The sequence below is a fragment of the Eublepharis macularius genome, chromosome 2, assembly GCF_028583425.1.
Source record: "Eublepharis macularius isolate TG4126 chromosome 2, MPM_Emac_v1.0, whole genome shotgun sequence".
NCBI classification, from domain to species: domain Eukaryota; kingdom Metazoa; phylum Chordata; class Lepidosauria; order Squamata; family Eublepharidae; genus Eublepharis; species Eublepharis macularius.
The window spans coordinates 149,293,120-149,317,390 of record NC_072791.1 but is presented as its reverse complement, the minus strand read 5'-3'; the positions used below and the strand labels follow the sequence as shown (position 1 = coordinate 149,317,390).

Genomic DNA, 24,271 nt, shown 5'->3' with positions numbered 1-24,271 from the left:
GCTGGCATATCAGCCAAAGCTGATAAAAGGCACTACATGCCACAGAGGAGATCAGGGCCTCCAATTGTAGGCCAGGATCCAGAACTATTTACAAGTTATGAATCTATTCTTTCCGAGGGACTGCACCCCCTCTAGTACAGGCTGATTCCTTAAGCAGCCATCATTACATGTAAGGCTCTCCAATGAAGCCAGAAACACCTGCCCAAGGCCACTTCAGGTTAGGAAAATGGCATAGGCTTGAAGGCTTAATCACCCTCTCCCCACATGCCATAACCCAATCCAAATCAGGTCCCCATATACCTAAGAATTACTCCACATAAGGAACTCTGTCAACAATTCATGTAGAGGACAGATGGACTTTCTAATGTTTGAATTGGCCCTGAGAATTCTAAGACCCAGCATCTCGGACCTGCAGTATATGGTTGCTATCTGCTTTCTCTTTCATTTCCTCCTCCTTTGAATGTTGTCATTTCACCACCTTGCATGTATGGTTGGGATTCACACTATGAAATTATGCACACACAATCATTACACATAAGCTTGTCCTCTGTAGCTTTCACCACAGGTTTTTACCTCTTAACCACAGTATGCTGTAACTAGGATCAAGATGGATTATTAGGTGATCTGAATCTTGTCAATTTGCAGCTTCATGAAGCAGCACTCTAGAGAGCCTAGCATACAACTGGTGCTAAATAAACTGTGATGCTAAATAAACTGTGGCTAGGACAATGGAGTCTGGTCATGGTAGTTTTCATTAGTAAAACAAACACTTGTTTCCAGAGGGATTTTTTTTTAAAAAAAGTTATCACAAAATATTGTTTTTATTACTCCAAAGACTTTCTCTTCAAGCTCTAGTATACACTTTGGATTTTGGAAACCAAAATTAACACACATTTTAAAAAACCAAGAACAATAATAACAAGAGGTGAGCACGGTCCACAAAACGAACCTAAATTTGACATAGCCTAGCCCGGTTCGTGGTTCGCAAACACACAGTTTGTGGGACTCATGTTTTTCAGAAACTTTGGTCCATTTGGGCCGGTCCGTCGGTCCATGGTCTGAGTCCAGACATCCTGGCACCAATCTATCAATTCCCTAGGCAATGGAATGGATGTTCGCAGACCTTCTGCAGCCCTTGGAACACACTAATCCTAGCCCTCAAAACCTTGATAGGCAGCTCTGGCTGCCAACCAGAGAGTTCCCATTCTTTATGTGAGGAAGGAGCAAGAATTAATTCCCTAGGCAATGGCTGAAAAGGTGTCTGTGTGGTGAGTGAGAGGGTTCTTCCCCCACCCTTTTCTGTCTGATTTTGCTTCATTGCAACTTTTTGGTGCTGTTAGCCAATGCAAGTCAATTGGCATTTGCAACTCCTAATATCTACTGGAAGTTTCCTGGGGGTGGCCGCTTTGGACCTCCGAAACGAAATCTTGGCCAAATTGGAGGGTGGCTGGAGGAGAGCCTGCTGAAGCCTCCCTGAGAGTGTGGCATCTCTGACTGTGAAGGGGGTGGTCCTAGGGCCCCCAGAAGTGATGGACCACAGACTGACGAACCAGTCTGTGAATGGGGCGGGTCTGTGAAAAGTTCGTAGTCTGTGAAACATGACGGACTACAGGCTGATGGTCCATGGTGTTTTTCTGGTCCATGCCCACCTCTAATTGTAAGATGTTTTTCCTCAAGTAATTGAAAAATGTTATGAGATGAAAATATTAAGACCATTTCAAGTCACTTTTTCTGACCCATTAAAAATTCTAATCAGAAAATATGAACTAGCTTTACCTCTGCTATTTTTATACAGTCCAAAAAACAGCTCTATAAAAGTATGAAATTAAGGTAATGAAAAAACGTCTCAAAGCCCACACTGGGGGAATATAATATGAATTAAATTCTAGAAAAATAATGCAATATTAAGAGGGAGTAATAGAAAATTCTGTTTTTGAACACTGCAGCTGTATTCCAACAGGGAGTTGTGTGCTTAAGCATCTTTTAGGTCTATTGTGGCCTGGCTTGAAAAGAGGTGTGCTCTCCCACCTGGCTCTTCCATTCCCTTTCAGGTCTTCTCACAGTTCTCTTTTGTTAGAAGCATTTCCCAAAGTCTGTGTGCTGAAGAGCTCAGATGGAAGATTCCAGGCTTGACTTCCCTGCAGTCAAGGCTGGAGTGTCTGAATTGTGCAGTGTAGCCTGTTGCTTCTGCCGTCTCTTGCACTCCCAATACACCACCAAAGGGCTGACCAAAGCCAGAAGCATTAAGGCTATGAAGCCAATATTCACCTGAAAGAAAAGCAGTAGATGAGGAAATAGTACAAGGAATGCAGCTTCTAACTACCTCCCTTTATACGGGGCACTACTGGCTGTTGCTATCAAAGACTCTGGAGCTACAACAAGAAACTTTAGGGTCTTAGACAAGGATAGACCCAGTGAGGTAGTTGATGTTTCCTGAGTCTTAGAGTTTTTTTCCAGGCACAGCAAGTAGCAGGCACTGAAACAGCATGCCCTGTAAAAAGAAAGCTTTGGGACAGGTGGAATCACTATACTCAGATTCTACCTTTGCTCTGTTCAACAAAGCAGTCCTTGCTTTGTTTGCTCTATTTCATCATATGCCAACTTCTAGCTAATGTCACTGACCTCAGAAACTCTGCCGCTTAGTTTGATGTTCTGATATGGCCACCAGCTCAAAGAATGGTTAATTCAGTGGAATTGATTCAAGTGTGAAGCTTAGGCTTCCCAGTTGCCCACCAGTGGTGGGCAATCTTGATTGCAAACCCGCCCCCCCCCCAGCGATTGCCTGCCACTGGCAGGCAACCCAGTAAAGCACGCACTGGGCATGTTCCTGGTGGAGAGCGATGACATCACTTCCTGAAGTGATGTCGTTGCACTGACCATGGACGTGCTTCTGTGCTTCGCTGGGGTCAATTTTGGCCCCAAATGGGCTGAATTTGCCCTGCGCAAAGCATGGGAGCACACTCAAGGCTGGCATGATGATGTCATTTCCCAGGAGTGACATCATCGCGCAAGCCCAGGAGCATGTGCATGAGGGAAAAAACTCCCAGGAGAACCAAGGTAAGAGCCGAGTCCCCTCACCTCCCTGCTGAAAGGGTATAGGGACCTGGCAATCCTAGTGACGCTGCCTCTGTCTCATAAGAAGCTGTATCACATTAGTAATTGCTTATATAGCACTTAGTGCATAAAATGGTTTCCATATTTAATCCTGTTCATCCCATCAGGGTCACTTTGTGAGGCTGACCACTGCTAACATCCATTAACAGATAGAAAACTGAGACTTGAAAGATTGTGAGTTGCCCATGAAACTGCCTGCATGGAAATTTGTTTTTTATGCCAAAATCCTAAATGTTGATATGACACACAGGAGACACAATTGAGGCTGCACCAACAGCACAGGTCATGCTTGCCCTGCTACACTCTTCTTTTGACTATGCAGGCCAATAAGAGAGAGTGGTGTCCTAGTCAGAACCAGTGGGAATGGAATGTGGTAAATGAGCTCCTCTCCCAAAGGCTTGTGAGGCAAAGTGACACAGGAAGAAGGGGCTCCTTTATGTTAATTAATATAGTTTTATACAAAAGAGTATTGTGGCAGGTATAGCGTGGAGAGCTAAAGGAGGAAAGGCTACACATACCTAGCTTCCACTTTCTAACATTAAAGGAACAGAAGTTCTGTCGCCTTTGAATCTGACCACATTACTGGCCCAAGGTTTACCCAAATCCTTCTGTCACTGGAATAATTTAAACCCAGGTCTCCAAATTCCAAGGCCTCCACAAGACATGGGCTTGGACCCACCAGACTGTTTCCACAGACAGAATGATTTCTACCCACAAAGTATACCTTTCTCACTTCCCTGTTCCCACTGCAGACCAAAATGTGCCCAAAATACTAATCCCTTTCCCCAGGAGCAGTGGGGGGAGGGCATTTTAGGCTGCAGCAGGAGAGGGGAGGTAAGGAAGTCATGGACAGAAATCCTTCTGTCCACTGAAACATGCTAGTGGAGCCAAGCCACTGCCTCTCCAACAGCATTTCCCTCATACAGTATGACTCTGAGCAGAGTATTCAGTGCCCTGCAGTGAAACAGACTCTGTGGGGTTTGACACTCACATAAAAGGGATCTCCCTTCAGAGGGCCTCTGATGAGAGTGAAGGAGGGGTATTGCAGAAGAGCCACCACAGCCGAGAGTCCCATCACAAGACCATAAAGCTTCCCAAAATGTTCCAGAGGAAAGCTACCAGGAGAAAAAAGAGAGAACTTTGTGATGAAAGTGAACTGGCATTTCTAAATTGCCCCTCCCTCTTGCTGAGGCCTGCCACTGCTCTGCCTCTTCCTTACTTCCCATCCCAACCTTTTGCCTTCTGTATTTTTTCCTACCTGCCTCACTAGGAGAAAGGACAACAGATGCTGCATCTAGCAGGGTCAAGGAACAGGGCAGAATATTTGTTTGTAGCATCTGCATCAATATTTTATGGCATCCACACTTCAAGATCAACAGAAGGCGAGACCTTTTAGGCATTCAACAGATTTAATTCAGGAAGTTATTTCAAGAAATATCTGAATTTTAATGTAACTGAACCAAGAAAGGGCTGTTCAGATCTAACTCTCCTACATCAACAAGAATGAAGTGGTCAGATTTTGCACTCATAGAAGAGTGTGTCTACAGATATGCTTTCTATAGTTTGCTTGGCTGAATATAGCAGTCACTTCTCTTCAGAGCTGCCAGCATAAAATAACTGCAAAAGAACAGCATTCATTGTCCATCAAGGCCAGCCTTCAGTCTCTCACAGAGGCCAGCTCCAGAAGTATATTAGCAGGAGAGGAGAAATCTGGAAGGTCACATTTGTGCCAGGAAGCATCTTCTGAATCCTGTACTGCACTGAATTCTGAGAAAACCTGGTTGCACTTATCGGTAACTAATGTTCCCTTAGTGTTCTGTGAAGACATACATGGGAACTGTGTATGTGCAGGCCAGCCATGGATGTTCTAAAAGCCCCTGACAACTCAAGATGTTCTCCCACCCTTCAATGTGGTTTTCCACCCAAAGTACCTGAAAAGGGGGGAAAGAGCACCTCCTTCCTTCAGTTCACTGAGGACACTGCTGGAGGAGGTACAACCAAAGGAAGACCATAAAGTTGACAATGGGGAAGAAAGGAGGGATGTGTGCCTGCCCAGAAGAACACTCAAATAATAGTTTCAGGTAAATACAACTATTTTTTCATTGCATCTTCTGTGCAGGCCTACATGGGAGAGTAGTGAGCTAACATCCCAAAGAGGCAGGAGTGAAGCTCTTAAAGAAAAAGGCTGTGCAGGACTGCTTTGCCCACCATAACATCACCTCTTGAGTTGATATCAATAGTGTAATGGTTAGCAAAGGTGAAAGGGTGGACCAAGTGGCTCTTCAGTGAATGTTGTAGAAAGGTTCTCCAGATCTGATGGTAGGGGAAGAGGCTTGATTAGATGCCACTGGTGCTGGGCAATCTCCCGGTGGATTACCTTCTTGCCTGCCAGTTGTTGGCAACCTGCAGGAGGTTTTGGGCCGCCCATGGAAATCACCCATCACCAGCAGGCACCACAGGAATACACGCAGCGTGCATGCTCCGAAGGGGTGCCATGACATCATTTCCTGAAGTGATGTTGTCACACTGACTGCAGGCATGCTTCTATGCTTTGTTGGAGCCAATGAGCCAGAATTAGCCATGTGCAAAGTGCAGAAGAGGGAACCAGCCACAAAATGGCTGCTACAGCTTATCCTCAGTCACACAGTGAAGATCCTTGTGCTGTGGTGGAAGTAGTTTCTGTCGAAATAATGTTTTTAAAAATCTGCACAGCCAATCCATACTCCAGTGGCCAATCAGAAGCCATGCTTTGCAAAAGCCCCACCTGCCCCCCCCACCTTCTAAAAACACTTGGCTGGCACCAGGAAAGATGCCAGTGGGCACAACTGTACCCATGGGCACCACATTGGAGACCTCTGCTTTAGTTGTTTCGGATGTTAAAAATTCAGAAAAGATTTGGGATGACAATGCCAGGGGTGGTATCTTTTTTTTCAGCGACATCATTTCAGCAGCAGCATCTAACATGATGCAAGTGCTCCTGCATATAAAAGCACTGTTTGTCAGCACCAGCAGATTTTTTCCTGAGCTTTCCGCATGAAGGGGCAGCGTATTCTAGAGGCCTCTGTGATGGTTCAGAGACCTGAAGGATGTCTAGGATGAAAATTTTGGTATCCTGACCCCCTTTTTTTCCTGAACTACCCACCATCTCTAGCACTTAGATTCTAAGGCACAGAGTCCTTGCATCTACAAAGCTGGTTATCCCTGGATTAGATGGACCCCTTCCAGATCTAAGACAATTATTTATACATGTGGCATGTTTATTCAGCTGTTACCCAAGAAACCCCTGGGAATGGCAATTCTATGAAGGGACTGTAGATAGCTGACAAAGATTCTTAGCTCTCTCATGAAACAGTTCCCATGGTCCATTTGGAGAAGCCAAGGTAGTTAACATCAACTGGAAATAAGCTTGAAATTAGCAACAAATTATTTTAAATGTGTCATGCAGCTGCATCCTGAGTAGCACATCCCTCCGGTCTGTTGCCCTTCTTTTTCTCTTTTCCTATGTCTAATACCACCTCCTTCCCACTTTCCATTGAAGAAACTTATTACTCACGCGACAGCTAAAAATGCAGCATTGCCTCCATAGAGGAAGGAGCGGCTCAGAACCTGCAGAATGAAGGTAGCATACTGCACAGGCAGTACTGGAATGGAGGCACAAATGGAAAATGCCATGCACTGCAGAACCGTGATGGCCAGCGAGAGCACACAGGAACGCAGGTCTGCAAGGGAGTCTGGTATTCCTAAGATGAAGGCAAAAATGAAGCTATAGGACTCAATGAAAGGTCAATGCAAACTCTCAGAGTCCCTGCCAGCCACCCTGGAGAGAGACGGAAACTATCCACAACTCACAAAGGACGTACCATGAGAATTCCCCTCCTTTTTCTGTCCACGTTTGTGACGATCAAGGATAAGCCCATTCCAGGGGGCACAAAGGACTCCACATAACTGAGTGAAGGCAAAGGCATTGGTGTAGCTGCTCACTGTTAACCAAAAGAGTTAAGAGAACATGACAGTGAAATCTTGCAAAGAGGCTTTCCCAATTAGAACAAGCATCTGCTAATATATCCATTCTTTTCTCCTCAGGAACTGATCTCCAGACAATGGAGATCAACTGTAATTCCATGGGATAACCAGGCCCCACCTGAAGGTTGGCAACCCTAATTACCACCCAACTGTTCTCCCATTCTCTCAGTACCAAGTTCAGAGTCTTGACCAGCCAACTGTTCCAGCATGGGATTAAGGGTACCGATGAAAAGATAATGCCGTAGCTGCATCACTGACAGCCACACCAGATGCCAGAAAAATAGCTTGGAGAAGACACAGCTCCAGAAGGAAATAATGGCTGGCTTCTTGCTTTCTGATGCAGCCCCAGGATTTCCTAGAGAAAAGAGGGGACAATGAACTATGGCTGAACTAATCATATTCTTTTATTAACCATCATGGATATTACAAATAACACCCCCCCCAAAAAAATTCTGGCAACAGAAATCATTTTCACTATTAATATAGGTCATTATGAAGAATACCAAGGTAAAAGAAAACAGTCCAGAGTATCTTACTGCTGGGAATTTTGATTATTACACTCCTTCAAGGATGCTAATTTTATAATGGGGATCCTTCCTGCTCCATACACAGATACACGTATATTTGTACGGAGGCAAAGTGGGGATCCCATGATATAATAGGAGTCAGGCAGCTGGTCAACAAGCTGTGGGAAACAGGAAACAATTAACAGAAGTGGCATCATAGGACAGGAACACTTACGGAGGGGAAGGAAGAAAATGGGAATGTTTTCAAATCATGACAATACAGAAGAGTGAGGGGAATGCTTCTGTAAAAGTTGCCAGAAATGCTGGAGTGCAGCAGGACAGTATCATGGTTTCCAAGCCCAGGAAATAGTCAAGGGGGCATAAGGCAGCCCCAAAGATTTTACATATAGGCTGGCTGGGTAGTGTGTGCATATTGCCATTAAATGGTAGTTCATAAGGTATATAATGTAAAGTTGTGAAAATCCCCTTCTATGTACATTTCAAATTTATACACATGTGAATGGGCAAATGTTAATGCCATGGGCAGATGAAAGAGAAGTCCTGCTTACATCTCAAACCTCCAAATCAGGGCTAATAATAAACACTATTACAGGACATTGGAAGGGGGAAATTGCAAGGCCATAGTCCACTCCCAACCATCCCCCCTCTACCTTGAGTAACCTACCTAGGATCAGGGGTTTTTTTTAATACGTTTATTTCAGAGACAAAGAAAGACTAGGGAATGTGGTGAAATGGCAAGGGGGAAAGGAAAGCTCATGGCTGTGACCTAATTTCTTTATTTCAGAAGATAAACGTTTAAGGAATGCAATCAAATGCCTAGACAAAAAGGGGAAGATGATGCTGAAGGCTGTAAAAGATCACTACAGACAAACTGGCATTTGAACTAACGGGACATATACAACAAACTGCAGTTAAAACAACCTACTTTTATCCTAACGTCTAAAATACAGCCTGAGCAATATCGATGGCTAGGTTATGGGGTAGCAGAGGATTTCATAGGAATGGATTTCTTTTCTTCTTTTCTGGTGTCTTGCATTGTCCTTGGGCCCTGCATTTCCCAAAGGAAAAATAAGCTACTTTGGCTGCTTCAAGGAATCTTCTCTCCTGTACTGCTTATGCTATGCATGGATCTCTTGGGATGAAGAACTAGCACGATACTTCAGGCTACTGTTAATGAATCCCCTTACTACAGGGCTAGCTGTTTAGACAGCAATAGAGAGAAGGCAAACCTTTTAACCCCACCCATAATGCTTAGAAGGCAATGCTGGAGCCAAGAATGATGCATTATGAACTAAATCCTTATGAGGGAACATGCAATTGTGCACTTTCACAAGTATGTGTTCACACAGAAAGGCCATTTTTAGAAAATATAAATCCCCAAAGACATCAGTTCAGAAAAAGTCAGCCACTTCTAACACCAGGAAAGGAGAAGTGAAGCTAGGAAGACAATATCCAGATAGGTGGTATTTCTCAAGCCTCCATGAGCTGTTCACGCTGGGAAGTCCAAAAGATCATCTTGCAAGAACAGAGTTAAGTATTTCCAAAATGGCATTCCTGAATACCATAATGGTCCACATCAGGTGAGATAGTGGGACATGCATGGGGTAGTTTTTGCTTTTTAAAAACCAGGTACATAGGACCCCAGTTCATATCAGGATCATAGCACAGATGAAGTGTGAGTTGAAGCCTTCCTCCTCCATCAGTTTCCCAACCTGAAATGGTCTTGTAGAGCCACAAATTGCCTCTTTGAGGCAAACATACAGGTTCTGATCAGGAACTGTTTAAGAAACAACTGCTTTCCCCTATGGGGCAAATAGCAGCTCCACGGTGCCATTTCAGGTTGGGAAAAGAGTGTGCGAGGAAAGCTTAGGCCACCCTCCTTCCCATATCACAATCCCAATCCAAATCAAGTCCTACCACACCTGCCGTTTAAAAAGGAAACAAATACATGAATGTTGTACATACAACTCCCAATGTCACATCTGCTTTGGGTCTCAATCTCTAGAACTTGTGAAATTATCTTTACCTTTTCCTGCAATCACTTTGGTGGTGAGATGTTCCTCTCCAAGCACTGAGTCAGCATGCAGTTTATCTGAGTTATGTATTTCATCCTCATCTGGGCTCTTGGGGCAACGCTGTTCCTCATAAGTGCGATATGAACGGGACCTCCTGTGGCAACTCAGTCTGTAGACACAGTGAATGTAACTGACACCTTTCCCTACTGACACTGGCTTATTTCCCCAATATACAAACAGCTAAAGCATGAGAGCTATACTTGTATACATATGGGCAGGGGGGAAATGGTGGTCATAAAGCCAAATCAATAGAAAATCAATAGAAATGTCCATAGACTATGTAAGCTTTTGACAAAGTTCCTCATCAAAGGCTCCTAAGTAAGCTCAGTAGCTACGGGATAAAGGGCCAAGTCCTCTTGTGGATCGAAAACTGGCTAATTAATAGGAAACAGAGAGTGAGTATAAACGGGCACTTCTCACAGTGGAGGGTGGTGAGCAGTGGGGTGCCACAGGGGTCGGTATTGGGTCCAATGCTTTTTAACTTGTTTATTAATGATTTGGAATTGGGATTAAGCAGTGAAGTGGCTAAATTAGCAGATGACACGAAATTGTTCAGGGTGGTGAAAGCCAGAGAGGATTGTGAGGCACTCCAAAGGGATCTGTTGAGGCTAGAAGAGTGGGCATCCATGTGGCAAATGAGGTTCAATGTAGCCAAGTGCAAAGTAATGCACATTGGAACCAAAAATCCAAAATATAAATACAAGTTGATGGGGTCTGAACTGGCGGAGACTGACCAAGAGAGAGATCTTGGAGTCATGATAGATAACTCACTAAAAACATCAGCACAGTGTGTGACTGCCATAAAAAAAAGCTAATGCTATGCTAGGGGTTATTAGGAAAGGGATTGAAAACAAATCAGCCGGTATCATAATGCCTCTGTATAAATCGATGGTGAGGCCTCATTTGGAGTACTGTGTACAGTTCTGGTCGCCACACCTTAAAAAAGATATCATAGCACTGGAAAAAGTACAGAGAAGGGCAACTAAAATGATTAAAGGGTTGGAACACTTTCCCTATGAGGAAAGATTGAGGCGCTTGGGGCTCTTTAGCCTGGAGAAAAGACGACTGAGGGGAGACATGATAGAGGTTTACAAGATAATGCACGGGTTAGAGAAGGTAGAGAAAGATGTGTTTTTCTCCCTTTCTCACAATACAAGAACTCGTGGGCACTCTATGAAATTATTGAGCAGTCGGGTTAGAACAGATAGAAGAAAATACTACTTTACACAGAGGGTGATAAACACATGGAATTCGTTGCCACAGGAGGTGGTGGCAGCTACAAGCATTGCCAGCTTCAAGAGGGGACTGGACAAATATATGGAGCAGAGGTCCATCAGTGGCTATTAGCCACAGGAGATAGATGGTATTCTCTTTGTGGGGAGGTGGTGCTCTGTTGTCTTGGTGCTGGAAGGAAGGCAGTGGGAGGGCTTCTGGTGTCCTGGCCTCACTAACAGTCCTTTAGATGGCACTGGATTTCTAGCCACTGTGTGTGACAGAATGTTGGACTGGATGGGCCACTGGCCTGATCCAACATGGCTTTGCTTATGTTCTTATGTTCTTAAGCTATAGATACTCAAACAAACAAAAAGGAAGACCCTAAAGAACTAGCCTGAAAATGAGTAATCTTCCTTAACTGCAAACCATATTCATATAACAATGTCCAAAATAACAACCATCCCTTCTATGCCTTACTCTTTCTTTCCTTAAGAAAAAAAGCTTCGATAGATATGTTTTTGGTTGTACAAGAACTCTGAAATTAGTGATATTTTAAAAAACAATTTGAATGTCAATCTTCAGTATATTTATTTGGAAGTAAAATCCAATGAACTCATTAAAGCTTAAGTTACAAATGCACATTTTGCACATAATGTTTACTTTGGCCCTGAAAACCAAGAGGACAAGCAGATTCCTGTGGAGTGGAGAAACTGTGGATGGAGAAGTTACAACACATACAGAATGAAAAGCCACTGGTGGGGGGAGGAGATTTGGAGCAGGGAAGCAATAGGTGGTTAAGCAGCCCATTCTTCACAAAAAATGCTTCTTCACTCCTGACTGAAGAAGCTTTTCCTCTTCAAGATGGTAGCCAGATTAGTTACGTTCAATTGTAAGCAGGGCTTTTTTTCTGAGAAAAGAGGTGGTGGAACTCAGTGGGTTGCCCTCGGAGAAAATGGTCACATGGCTGGTGGCCCTGCCCCCTGATCTCCAGACAGAGGGGAGTTTAGATTGCCCTCCATGCTGCTCAGTGGCGCGGCGGGCAATCTAAACTCCCCTCTGTCTGGAGATCAGGGGGCGGGGCCACCAGCCATGTGACCATTTTCAAGAGGTTCTGGAACTCCATTCCACTGCGTTCCAGCTGAAAAAAAGCCCTGATTGTAAGTAAAATATTTTGATCCTGACTTTCAAACAAACATGCGTAGGATTGGGCAGCTCACAGTAGCTACCTAAACTTCAGAATGATTAAAACAATGGATCTGTTGCCATGCTCCTCATGTTATCTATCTCCCCTTATTTTCCAGTTTACGCTACATCACAAAAAAGGGCTGTCATTCTGCTTCTCTCTCTACTAGTTAGGAAAGACTAGAAACTCACTTCACTTTTGTCATGTTCCCCATTTCCTCCCACACTTACACCTTAAGCTTAGAGGTAACTCCTGCTGCTCCAAACTGAAATAGCTGTGGTTAATTTATGGCGACCCCGGTAGGGTTTTCATGGCAAGAGACTATCAGAGGTGGTTTGCCATTGCCTGCCTCTGCAAGCCTGGTCTTCATTGGAGGTCTCCCATTCAATTACTAACCAAGGCCAACCCTACTTAACTTCTGAGAGCTGACGAGATCAGGCTTAACTGGGCTATCCAGGTCAGGGTGCTTTGTTTTACTATCTGCTAGTATTTACCCAGAATAAGTCCTCCCCTTCTTAATATTGAACCCAATCACTCAATAAACTCCTTATTTCCCTTTAAACCTTTAAATCTGTTTCTGTTGTCCTGTTCCTACTGAATTACGCTCCTCACAGTTACTCACAGCCACTTCAATAGGTAAAAAAATCTCTGTTCCCATTCCCTGCACAAACAAGAAGTTTAATTCCCAGTCAGCCTGAACACACATGTTCACATGTATGCAGGGATGTGGTAACAGACCCAATGTAAAGCAGCAGAGGAGGCCATTTTCCCAAATCCATACACAATTGCTATCTATATGCGATACATTCAAATGCTGATATGTTTATAGGGTCCTCAATCCAATGAATTACAGGAAGTGGGGTTTAATCTTTCCAACATTGTAGTATAGCTTTTATCAACCATTTCCGCTGACCATCAGTTAGATTCGAAGAGACAGGCAAATAGTTTAAGATACATTAACATCCTCAAAGATAAATGAGTATTCTAATACAAAATTAATATGACTAATGACTTCCTCCCAAAAGGGCTGAATCACTGAACACATTCAAAGCATATACTGAAGAGATGCTTCTTTTGAATTACACCACCAACAGTTAGACACTGGGCTTAAATCCTTAGTAAAAAGGTGCTGTGGTGTCCAATATACCTGAAATATATATATATATTGCTGAATAAATCACTTGGCTGCTGTTGTGTCTTTAGCAATAGCTTGATGTGCAACAAATAAGCAGTTTAACACTTTTCACATTAAGATAAACATCAGCTGTTGATGACTGCACATCACACTGCTGTTAAAGTGCAGCAACAGCGAGTCTCTCTACATGAGACATCTTCCAAGAGAACACTCCAGTGTAGGGAGATGCAGTGTTAGCCGGGAAGCGCAGTTTAATTTCACCTGCCCTTTCGGGAGAAGTAAAGACTCTTTTCAGGCCTCTTCCACGATTTAAAAGGCAACAGTTAAATCATCATCATCAGTGTTCTCTTGTAATATATTTACTTACTCTGGAAATAAGCCTCTTTCCCCTTTGTGGAAGGGGAGCAGCCCAATTCTCCCTGAAAACACAGAGGATGGGGGTTTCAGTAACTGGAAGGAAATTTGTGGGTTGGATGAAGTCTCTGAGCAAAGGAGATGCAGGAGAAACTAATGTTTATTGCAAGAGACCTTGCTGTGAGATCTGCGAGGGTAGAGGTGTTGATTCTGGCTGAACATTTTATGCTCCTTTTTCAAAGCGCTGCTTCAGGAAGAGAGGATGGGGGGGGCGTTTCTTTACAAAAATGGTGGGCACTTGTGAAGGTAGTCCTTCCCTGTACTCAATGACACTTTTCTGCCCAACTTTGAGGATTTTTGTAAAGAAACACCTTCCCATCCCATTGCAGCTGATGTATGAAGAACAAATAGGAGTCTCTGCACACCCTTCAGTCACATTTCTTTTGATGTTCACCCAATGCTCTCATTGCATCCCACTGAAATTACAACCACTCTGAGCAGAACCACAAGTGACAAAAGGCACAGATTGGACACTTGTCAGCTTCCCTCAAGTTCTGAGGGGAAATGTAGGCAGCTTGGCGGAATGTTGGACAAGTGACAGTTGAAAAGTCCATTGGACAGCAGTCAGAGAGCGAAGCTGCGAGACCAGGATGCCTACATTTTCCATCAAAACTTGAGGGAAGCAGACAAGTGTCCAGTCTGTGCCTTTTGTCACTTGTGGTTCTGCTCTCTAGCTCTGCTTTGTAAGAAGTTTCCTGAAGTGGAGCTTTGAAAAAGGAGTGTAAAATGTTCATCCAGAATCAACCCCTCTACTCTTGCAGATCACCCAGCAAGGTCTCTTGCAATAGATGTTAGTTTCTCCTGCATCTCCTTTGCCTGGAGACTTCATCCGACCCAAGAATTTCCTTCCAGTTACTGAAACCCCCATCCTCTGTGTTTTCAGGGAGAATCGGGCTGTTCCCCTTCCACAAAGGGGAAAGAGGCTTATTTCCAGAGTATGTAAATATATAACAAGAGAACACAAGCAATGATGTTGATGATGATGATGATTTAACTGTTGCCTTTTAAATCTCGGAAGAGGCTCAAAAAGATTTGGAACTCTTCGCTTCTCCTGAAGGGGAGGTGGAACTGACAGAGCCTTTGGCTCTGTCTTTTAAAACTATGCTTCCCAGCTAACATTGTGTCTCCCTACCCTTGAGCATTCTTGTGTAAGATGTCTTGTGTTGAAAGACTCAGTGGCCAATTGAAAAATTAGTCACCCTCTCTCAATCTCAGGCCTAGTACTTACAGAACCTACTTGAAGAAGCAAGGAGAAATTGGAACTAAGGCCCCTTTTACATTTCTGTTTTAACCTGGTTGTTATCCGTTGCTGCTCTGACTTTGTATAAAGTGATGTGGGGGCAACAGTTTCGAAGAACATTATATTCATTTATGAACAGTATGTGAATCACTGTGGCCATTACAAACAGCACCACTTTTTCTAGTGTGGGAAGTGGCTACTCCCCTCCCTGGGCCCCTGGGGCTTTTGCAATAAAAAAAAAATCTGGCACAAAAATATTACTATAGCACTGTAAGAATAAGTGTAGATGGTTCTCTGAATTCCTAGGTCATTTTTTTTAAAAAAAGTAAATCTCTAGCCCCTTCTCTTGCAAAGATATAAGGAATATGGCATATCTTCACAATGGAAGAAACTAGAGACTTACTTTTTTAAAATGAAAGCTGGGAATTCAGAGAACCTGCTACCAGTTGTGTTTGAAATGGCACAAAAATTCATTAGCAACCAGCAGCCAAAATGGTCTACAAAGGCTGTGTGAAAAGGCCCTAACACATCAAACATTTGAGGGCTGTATTTACATCACCAAACTCCCAAGCAGCACTATGCTAGCCCAAAAAAGGAGGGAAACAGACAGAAAGAATTGAGGACTTTAAAGAGACAGATAGATATGAGACAAAGGGACAAACAGATGCCACTTACCCATATGTATATCCTGGAGGAAGTGGGTAAGGAATATGGCGACGGGGCATCAGGAAGAAAGTACGGACCAAGTGCCAAACACTGCAGGCGGAGATGAAGAGGAACATGGTATTCAGCTTAAGGCCTTGTTCATACAGCAGCTGTGGGTAAACAGCACAAACCTGAGGCATCATGACGGCACTGTGACTCTGCCATTAGCATGCTCCAATCAGTAAGGCAGCCTCACATGGTGAGGGAGCCACCTCAAGTGGTGGATTTTATCTGTCATTAAAAATGACAGCCAGACAGCTCTGACCAAAAAGCACAGTCTGTCAGGAAGTCCTATTCTGACCAACAAGGACAGTCCACCCAGTTATTCTGTGTGGACAGCCATAGTGTTACTGTGGGTTTTCAGTGATTACCATGTCTTTGGGAAATAATGCCATCATGCACACAGTACTGAGCCTTAGCCCTTCTAGCAGAAATCACACTAGTGAGCTGCACTCACTTCCTTCTTTCACTATGTCCCCATGCTTTTCTCCATCACATGGCTGGAGCTTCCTCAGAAAATGTCAGCAGAGGACTCCGCTTCTTTCTGCTTGGATTCTTCATGTATTCTCTTCACCAAATCTATATAATCTCCTAGGTCATATCTGGGCAAAGATTGCCTTCCACTGTGTGTACATAACCTGTGGCATAAGAGACTGTACATGTCTCAAGTGATCTAATCAGAAACTTCTTGTGTATATTAGCTTCATTAGAAAGGTTCAGTGGGAAAAAATCAGTAAGTTTGAGGCAAGGGGTAAATATTGTGACCAGTCAGTGGACTTAAACTCCAAGTATGGCTTCCTAGAAATAATGCAAGAAGTCAGAAACTAAAGACTTGTGGCCAGACAAGACATGCAATTACACTGTCTCCTTTCCCTGACAGTTTGTTTTTAAAGAAAAGCAGCCTGAGATGCCTGCAAGTTTAAGTAGAGTAATGGAGAGGTTTCATACTTTCCTTGCCACCCATCATTTTCCACCCTTGGGGAAAAGCATGCTTTCCTGCCCTTTTCCCACACAGACAGAAAAGCACATGGGAGCATTCTGAGCAGACTAATAGCAAAAGGGGAAAGGTGTATGCAGCCTCCCTCCCTCCAGTGTTCCTCGGCTCAAACGCACAACTGCCTGAAGATGTTTTTCATTTCAAAAAAGTTGTCAGAAAGAAGCCACTGCCAGAAGGCATGCATCTTCACAAGCACTGTATGCAGGCAAAACTATCCAGCAGCACAATTCTGGGCAGTGAGGGGGCTTCTGAGGAGGGTCCATCATGATATAAGCTCAGCCTGCGCAACAGACCACTGTGACGTTTGTGAAGCATTTTGTGGAAGAAGTTGCTCATATCCACAATGTGTAGGGTGCCATTGTTATAGCACATCAATCTCAGAATGTAATCTGAGCAAACTTTTCCACAAGAAGACCTCCTTGAATGCCTGCAAGAGCTGTTAGTTTGAATTTCACTCAGAAATAAAGGGGGAGGAGTGGGTGGGGGAAACTAGGATATGGGGGATAATAGATTATGTATGAAATGACTTACGTATTAACTCACCCAATAAAAATTTATTTTAAAAAAAAGAAATAAAGTGATGATGTTGACCTATAAAACTCTATATGGTCTGGAACCAGGGTACCTGAAGGGTGACCTATACCTGCCCATCCAGAGAGTTTATCCTCAGAGGTTCTGCTTTGTGTCTCCTACATACTGAAACTAAAGAGGTGGAGCATTCTTAGTAGCAGTGCCCATATTGTGGGATTCCCTCCGCACAGAGGCTCATCTAGCACCAAATTTATGTTCTTTTGGGTGCCACAAAATAACATTTTTATTCTCATGAGTGTTTTAAAACCTCCCTACAGTTCTTTCTTAACTAATGTACTTAGGCTTTTCAGATGCTGGCTTTAGGGCCCCTAGATTTCATCTGTTTAATCTTATCTGTATTATTACACTGTTGTGTTGGTTTTTAGAAGTGGTATTTTAGGGATTTTAGCTGGATGCTAGTGTGTTGGAGTTCTCCTTGGTTACATATATGCAGAGAGAGGGGATAAATATGTTTTGAATAAGTTTGGTCCACCACCTCAGTTCAGACTTAACTGGGAAACAGATGAAGGCACAGGGATGATCCTTAATACCTAATTAAACCACTAATCAGATTAATGGTCTCAACATGTCCTGGGTTCACTTCAAGATGCAGCAAAGCAGCTGATAGTTTTCTAAGCCAATGCTTTTTAAAAAGTGTGGATGACCTAACTTGTCTGTTACACAAGCATAACTAAAGACAGATTTCTGAAGTGTTTCTGCATCGTAACTGGAAAATTAATCTGAATTCAAAAGTGAGGAGACACAAATGAGGTACACATGTTCTCTGTTTTAAATTTGGAGTTAGTCCAGGTTAGATTCCCCCAAAGATGAAATAAATAATCCACCAAACACTTCTATTCTTGGGGCTTTTCCTCCTTGCAGGTCTGTAGGTAACTAATAGGAAGAGAGTATCAGATAGCACATTAGATGGTTGTAGAATTTTTTTCTAAACAGAAAACATTTCTGCTGGATTTTTGACAGCTTTTGGAATTTCAAAATCTTTCTCCTTTTCTGTTTTCCCTTCTCCCTGCACCTACGTCTGTCCAAACCATAATCACTCTCACCTCCTACTGTTCCACCTTCTTCCTCGACCCACTCTTACGTTTTGTACATCTTAATTTTGCCACCTGACCAGTTTTTGAACAGCCTATTTGTTTCAGTGCCTAAACCCGCTGACAACTCAGGCAGGAATTGTTTTAATCAGGGCTGTAATGGAAAGAAGAGAGGGATATCTTGACTAACTGAATCTAGATTCTGCTTTCCCAGATGGAGGTTGGGATGATTCTAGCTACTATGCCTGGCTCATGGCTCAGCATCCTAAAGATGGCACTGTTGCCCTCACCATCTCTGATATGGAAAGCTACAGTAGGTTCTGTTTATTATTTAGAGACCACCACATACCTTAATAATGAGAAATACAGCAGAGGAAGAATCAAAAGCCCCATTATAGAGAGTGATAATAGTTGACCGATGTTTTCCAAACAGATTCCCAACCTAAAGAGAGAGACAAAACCTCACATCAAACTGATCTCCCCTTTTATGTCTGAAGGGTTGTCAAAGCAAAGAGGTACCCTTCTTGAGCTTGAACACCTTCGAGTACCTCGCAAAAGAATGGTTGTGGAGCAGGAAACTGTTAAGAAGTCAAAACATGAGAGCAACCCACTTCTCTATCTACAAACATCCTCCATTCCTCTTCCCACCCAGTAGTGCTTTCCAGACTTAGATAGTTTTGCATTTGAGGCAAAACATCAAAATGGCAGTCTCACACAACTCATTTTTCAGTGACTCACAGGGTAGAGATTGTAGGCAAGAAAATAGTACCCACTCTAGAATAATATAAAACTTCACAGTGAGGCTAGCTCTAGCCAGCCCCATAGCCTCTCATGCGACATTCCTCCCCCGCTCCTCTCCCCCCCCCTTAGGATGCACAGTGGAAGTGTCTCAGACCTGCATGTTAGTGAGGATAAGGAGGATTCCACCGACAGAGAGCAAGGACAGTGCAGGGAATAAGATCAGAGCAGTGGCTGCAAGAAAAAATAAAATCACTGAAGCAGGACCCATCGGAGTCACAGGCCTATTGTGTTCTCAGCACAGACACAGCAGGACTTTACATCATCATACACTGCACTCTCCTTCCCCCCATTCCAATTATGAAAGATAAGTTGTGCCAGTGCTACAAATGGTGCTTATATACTATGCATCTCTCTCTCTCTCTCTCTCTCTCTCTCACACACACACACACACACACACACACACACACAAATATATATACATATTCAAACAAGAGTTCCAGAACACAATGGCATATTAAATTGTCATACCAGTTGAGAGAACTGAGAAGTTATCAAAAAGAACAATGAGTTCAAACATTTGCCTTTGGGTCCATTTTATAAAAATCAGCATTAGAGGCTAGAGAAAAAGGGCAAGAACAAAAGGAAGATGAACTTACAACTGTAATTAAGGGCCTACCTCATATCATCCCCCATTTCTAATCATTGACAATGTTTGGAAGTTCTTGCTTAATCTTGGGAGATCTGAACCAGCCAATCCTGAGAGCAGAGCTGATAGGCACCCAACATACAGGAAGTGCAGGCATCCCTCACTACAGAAGAAGTTGTGAGTGTACACCTACTGCCTAATCCTAGTTTAAGCTTGCAATTTCCCAACACAACTTATGCACATAGTTCCTCCTCCACATATACAGATCTGCCTGTCAATGCTCTCACACACTGACTCCCTATCAAGCTGGCCTAGCCTACAACATGAAATGCTCTACAATGAAAGCTATTTGCACAGAGATCCTTCAGCATTGGTACCACATTTTGCAGGATGTTGGTTAACCTGGTCCCGCTGTCACTTGGAATAAGCTGTGAAAGATATCTGTGTCCAATTTCTAACATGTAATGTGTTATTTTGCAGTTTGGAAGAACTTGACTTCTATAGAAATGTAGACCTGGCTTTACATTTGTCATATATAGATATGACATTTGCTGTTAAAGGTCTATTGTCTGCTCTAATCAAAGTATATTTAAATTACAGATTGCATTAATGAGACTGTACCATGCTGTCAGCTGAAGAGAGATTTGTAAGTGTCTTTACAAAAGTTACTATCCTATCTAGAGATAAGAAAATTACTGGTTAAAAATCCTGGATGTTTCTTGATAAACCACTGGATATAGTTAATGATAAGATTAATTTGGACTGTTAGGAAAGCTGCTTCCTCTTACTTTTTAATTGGGGTTTAATTCAAAGATGATTTAGTCAATTTGGGAGGCATGTTTCATGATCTAGAACATGTTAACAAATAAAGAACATTTGGTAATCATTACTTTGGGAGTTAAAAGTTGTTTCCTCCAAAATAAGTTTAATATGTAAACTTGAAAACTGACTTCTAGCTAGGATATGCTTGTGCCAAAAACACCAGGAAGGTCACATCGCCTTATGTGCAATAAGCCTCTGGATAAAATCAAATTCCTCCTTCTACACAAGATACAGGATCCTTCTCATCTTTTGCATTAAGTCTCTTGAACTTGGACTAAGGAAGGTATGAGCTGAACATTATAAAACTTTAGACTTGTAATTTGACCCTAAAAAGCAGCCTCAAGGGAGGCTAACTATAGATACAAACATACACAGTTTCCTTGATTGGAAATTACACCCCCCCCCAAGAGCTGCTTTAAGCCCCAGTGATGGAGGAGATGGCATGATAGGAGTATCAATTTTTCCCCTTACTGCAGCTTAACACACACACCCTTCACCAGTGCCACAGCTTTAGTCTATGTGACACAGATACATGCTAGTGCTTTTTAGGTCCAAATTAAATGTTCAAAGTTCTGTGCTTAGAACTCCAAGATGCAGTTCAGTCTTGAGCTGTTGTTATGGGGTACCCCTGGAAATAGACTGTAAACTTTCCATCGTTCCATCAGGGGGCATTACTAATCGCATATAGGTGTACTGGCTTGCAGGCTCTGAGTGGCAGGCAAGGCAGTGTCGTGCAGTCCAGGGTCAGGGTTTCAGAAATCAGGCAAGGCAGGTTCGTCAGGCAAAGCAGAGTCAGTGGCTTAGCAGCTATCATACGCATTGCATCCATGCCTAACAGCCTCTCCTGACTGGTTTTATAGCCACACGCCTAAGGGCCATGCTTGCAGCCAGCTGCTCTGGAAGAATCCTGCAACTACTCATCTCCATCATCATCAGGCAGCTTGGTGTCAAGCCAGGAGGCATTCACTTTGCCATCTCATTCTAAGGGTGTAGGTGATACTGGAGGACTGGGAGCGGCCAACTGAATTTCACCTGTTGAATCAGGGCTAGAAAGGCTCTGCACCACCTGTTGGTTGTGAATCCTGACAAGCCTGCAGGTCATTTTCCCGACTCAAGGCTGGTTACAGACTCCAGATGAGTCCTCCTCACTATTGCACTGAGCCCTGGCTGACTCAAGACACAGGGCAATGAGTGCAGGACTCAGTTCAACTAAGTACATGGCAAGCTGGCACAGGTGTGCACATTTATTCTAAGACAACTGCAACAGTCTTAATGTACTATCATAATAAAAACTAACTGCAGAGGGCTAGTGTTGATAAATGCCCTGGCCCCAAAGCAGGAACAGAACTCAGTACTTAGACGCTCTTTAGTTTCAAATATGCCCTGGAGCTTAAGGTTTACTATCATCCCACAACATGTTCAATCCTTCTTCCAGGGATACTTACCAGCTGAGGAAAATGCAATAAGGAGGGTGCCAGTAGTGTAGAAGGATCTGGAAGACAAATAGATGCCCCTAAGCTATCAAAAGGCACTGTGCTGTGGACATGTGGGTAGCCAGGTGAACTACTGTCTCCCTGGATTCCCCATCAGACAAAGTGAACATTCACCAGATTCCTATTCTTTGGCAATCAGCTGTGAGAACCAGAAGTGTTGGAGGAAGAGAAATGGAGGAAGAGAGAAGAGTCAGTTCAGAACTGAGGGAACAAGTGAAAACAGGAAACACAAATGGAAAAGCTGACAGGAACCTTGCTGAAGATGAGTAATACAGATGTGAACTTAGGACAACAACAAAAAATTCAGACAGAGGAACTGTAAGCAGAGAGCTGAAGAGTTTAAAAAATATGCACTCAATTCTGATTCAGGCTCATTTGTGTTTTTTAATTCTCTAATTGGGTTCCAGTTCAAGAACTAATTTTAAAAACGTATGTCAGAAACTTGTTCTGCTGCTTTGAAGCAGTTTTCACTGGTTCAAATTCATTTCATACTATTTACATCAAAAACTCTTACATTTGCACTTACCTTGAAAATATATATATAAAACATGGTATTTTTTATGCATTCATGCCACATCCTCCAAGAGTCAGCAATATCTGACCACTGAGAGGACAGAATGATTTCAGTCCTTAAATACACTTTTTATATTGATTAGTACATGAGCAAGAGTAATTTTTTTAAAAAACAAACAAACAGTCTCCCGGCAAATATAATGCCGTTATGTAATTCTCTGGAATGGTCACATTTAGAATAGCGCAAGTGGGGGATCCACAAGGGTTTCCAGGGGATATCTCAATTCCCCTCCCCAACCATGTCCTCTTTCCCTTCTCTCCCCTCCCCCCATAGCCTCTCCCCCTTTTCCAGCTTTCTTTCCTTTTCTCTCCTTCCCAACCCCCCAGGGTCCAATCTTCCTGAAATTTGGGGGGCTTTTAGAGGAAGGTTAGGAGTAGATCCTTGACAAATTTGGTGGAGTTTTCTTGAAAAATGCCACTGCAGACCCCCGATAATTTTCTCCATGGGGAATAATGGAGAGTGGCTGGGGTCATCTTCTTTGGGGGCCCATAGAATTGGCCCCTGGAGTCCAATTTTTCTGAAAGTTGGGGATTCTTTACAGGGCAGTCCGGAGTAGGTTCCCTGCATATTTGGTGAAGTTTGGTTTAAAAATGACCTGCCCCTCCAGCCCACCAGACAGTTCCTGTGTTGAGTTTCCCATAGGAGACAATGGCTGAATTTTACTGAATTTCTGCTATATTACCAAACCAAATTAGAGAATTAATTTGGTATTCGGGTATTTTTTGCTGGTTCAGAATTCCCAGTTTGGATTCACCGAATTTTGTGTGTTTGGACACCAACTCCTTTTATCATTTAGGGTTTTTTTTTTTAGATTTTCTGCAGATTTGGGGCATTTTTCAGGTGTGTAGGAAGATCTGTCTTGTCTATTCATGGCTCCAGTCTCTGGATTTAAGTCCACAGGTCAGGGCTCTTGGCTGTTAGTATATAACATGTATAGTTCTAATTACTTTATCTCAATAAAGATAACATATTGCTGTCAAAGACACAAACTAAAATGATCAAAAGCTTAGGTGAAAAATCAGTAAACAGAGGGTTTGTTAATTTAGGGAGCCCATGAGGAAATATAGCGGGGGGAGGGATTTGAAAATCCCACTCCACCCCTCTAAATGCCCCCCTCTAAGCTTTCAGAGGTTTGTTCAGGCTGATTACTTAGCTTTTATTTTGTAAAAAACACAATTCTCAACTGCTCTCAATATTCTGTTATTATTAGGCTGGTTTTGAGGGTGTTTTCTCTTTTGGTTAATCTATAAAGCCATCCTTTTCTGCATACCTGGAGAGTTCCATAAGTATGTAGAGACCCCCTATCTGGCCTGCAGGTGGCCCCATTTTGTTGATTCTGTCATCTACATAAGGGCAAGCCAATTAATAGCCAGATATACTGATCACTAAAGAGCATGTGATAGAAGTTTATGTAATTATAAATAATTGAAGAGAAAAGATAAGGAGAGAATTTTTCCTCCCTCCTTCTCTCTCTGAAAATAATTGAGTTTGGGAACAAATCCAGTGAAACTGACTGGCAGGCATAACAGAAAAAAGAATTCTTTGCTGGTACAAAATTAGCCAGCAGCAACAGGCACTAGCTTAGATGGCTTTTTAAAAGAATCAGATTCATGGAGGAAAAGTTAAATGGAACCCCCATATAGAGAGACAGTATACTTCTGAATACCTGGTGTTGGAGGGCAAAGAAGAGAAGAATGTTTCCTGCATACCTTGGTCATATCTACCTGGCCCCTGCTGAAAACAAA

At 43.0% G+C, this 24,271-nt stretch overlaps 1 protein-coding gene across 6 annotated transcripts in view; it reads right to left on the bottom strand.

The window, feature by feature from the left end:
- Positions 1-783: 783 nt before the first annotated feature.
- The window catches only part of SLC43A3 (solute carrier family 43 member 3), a 71,577-nt gene continuing 48,089 nt past the window's right edge, over positions 784-24,271 (bottom strand). For all 6 annotated transcript variants that reach the window (XM_054970891.1, XM_054970894.1, XM_054970893.1 and 3 more), the window contains exons 4-13: positions 21,905-21,951; positions 19,146-19,222; positions 18,600-18,692; positions 15,602-15,741; positions 9,691-9,848; positions 7,310-7,492; positions 6,975-7,094; positions 6,668-6,854; positions 4,106-4,229; positions 784-2,268 (exon numbers count right to left, since the gene is read on the bottom strand). In XM_054970891.1, the coding sequence (XP_054826866.1) occupies positions 2,110-2,268; positions 4,106-4,229; positions 6,668-6,854; positions 6,975-7,094; positions 7,310-7,492; positions 9,691-9,848; positions 15,602-15,741; positions 18,600-18,692; positions 19,146-19,222; positions 21,905-21,951 (1,288 nt within the window). In that variant the 3' untranslated portion in view covers positions 784-2,109. The remainder of the gene's footprint in view (positions 2,269-4,105; positions 4,230-6,667; positions 6,855-6,974; positions 7,095-7,309; positions 7,493-9,690; positions 9,849-15,601; positions 15,742-18,599; positions 18,693-19,145; positions 19,223-21,904; positions 21,952-24,271) is intronic.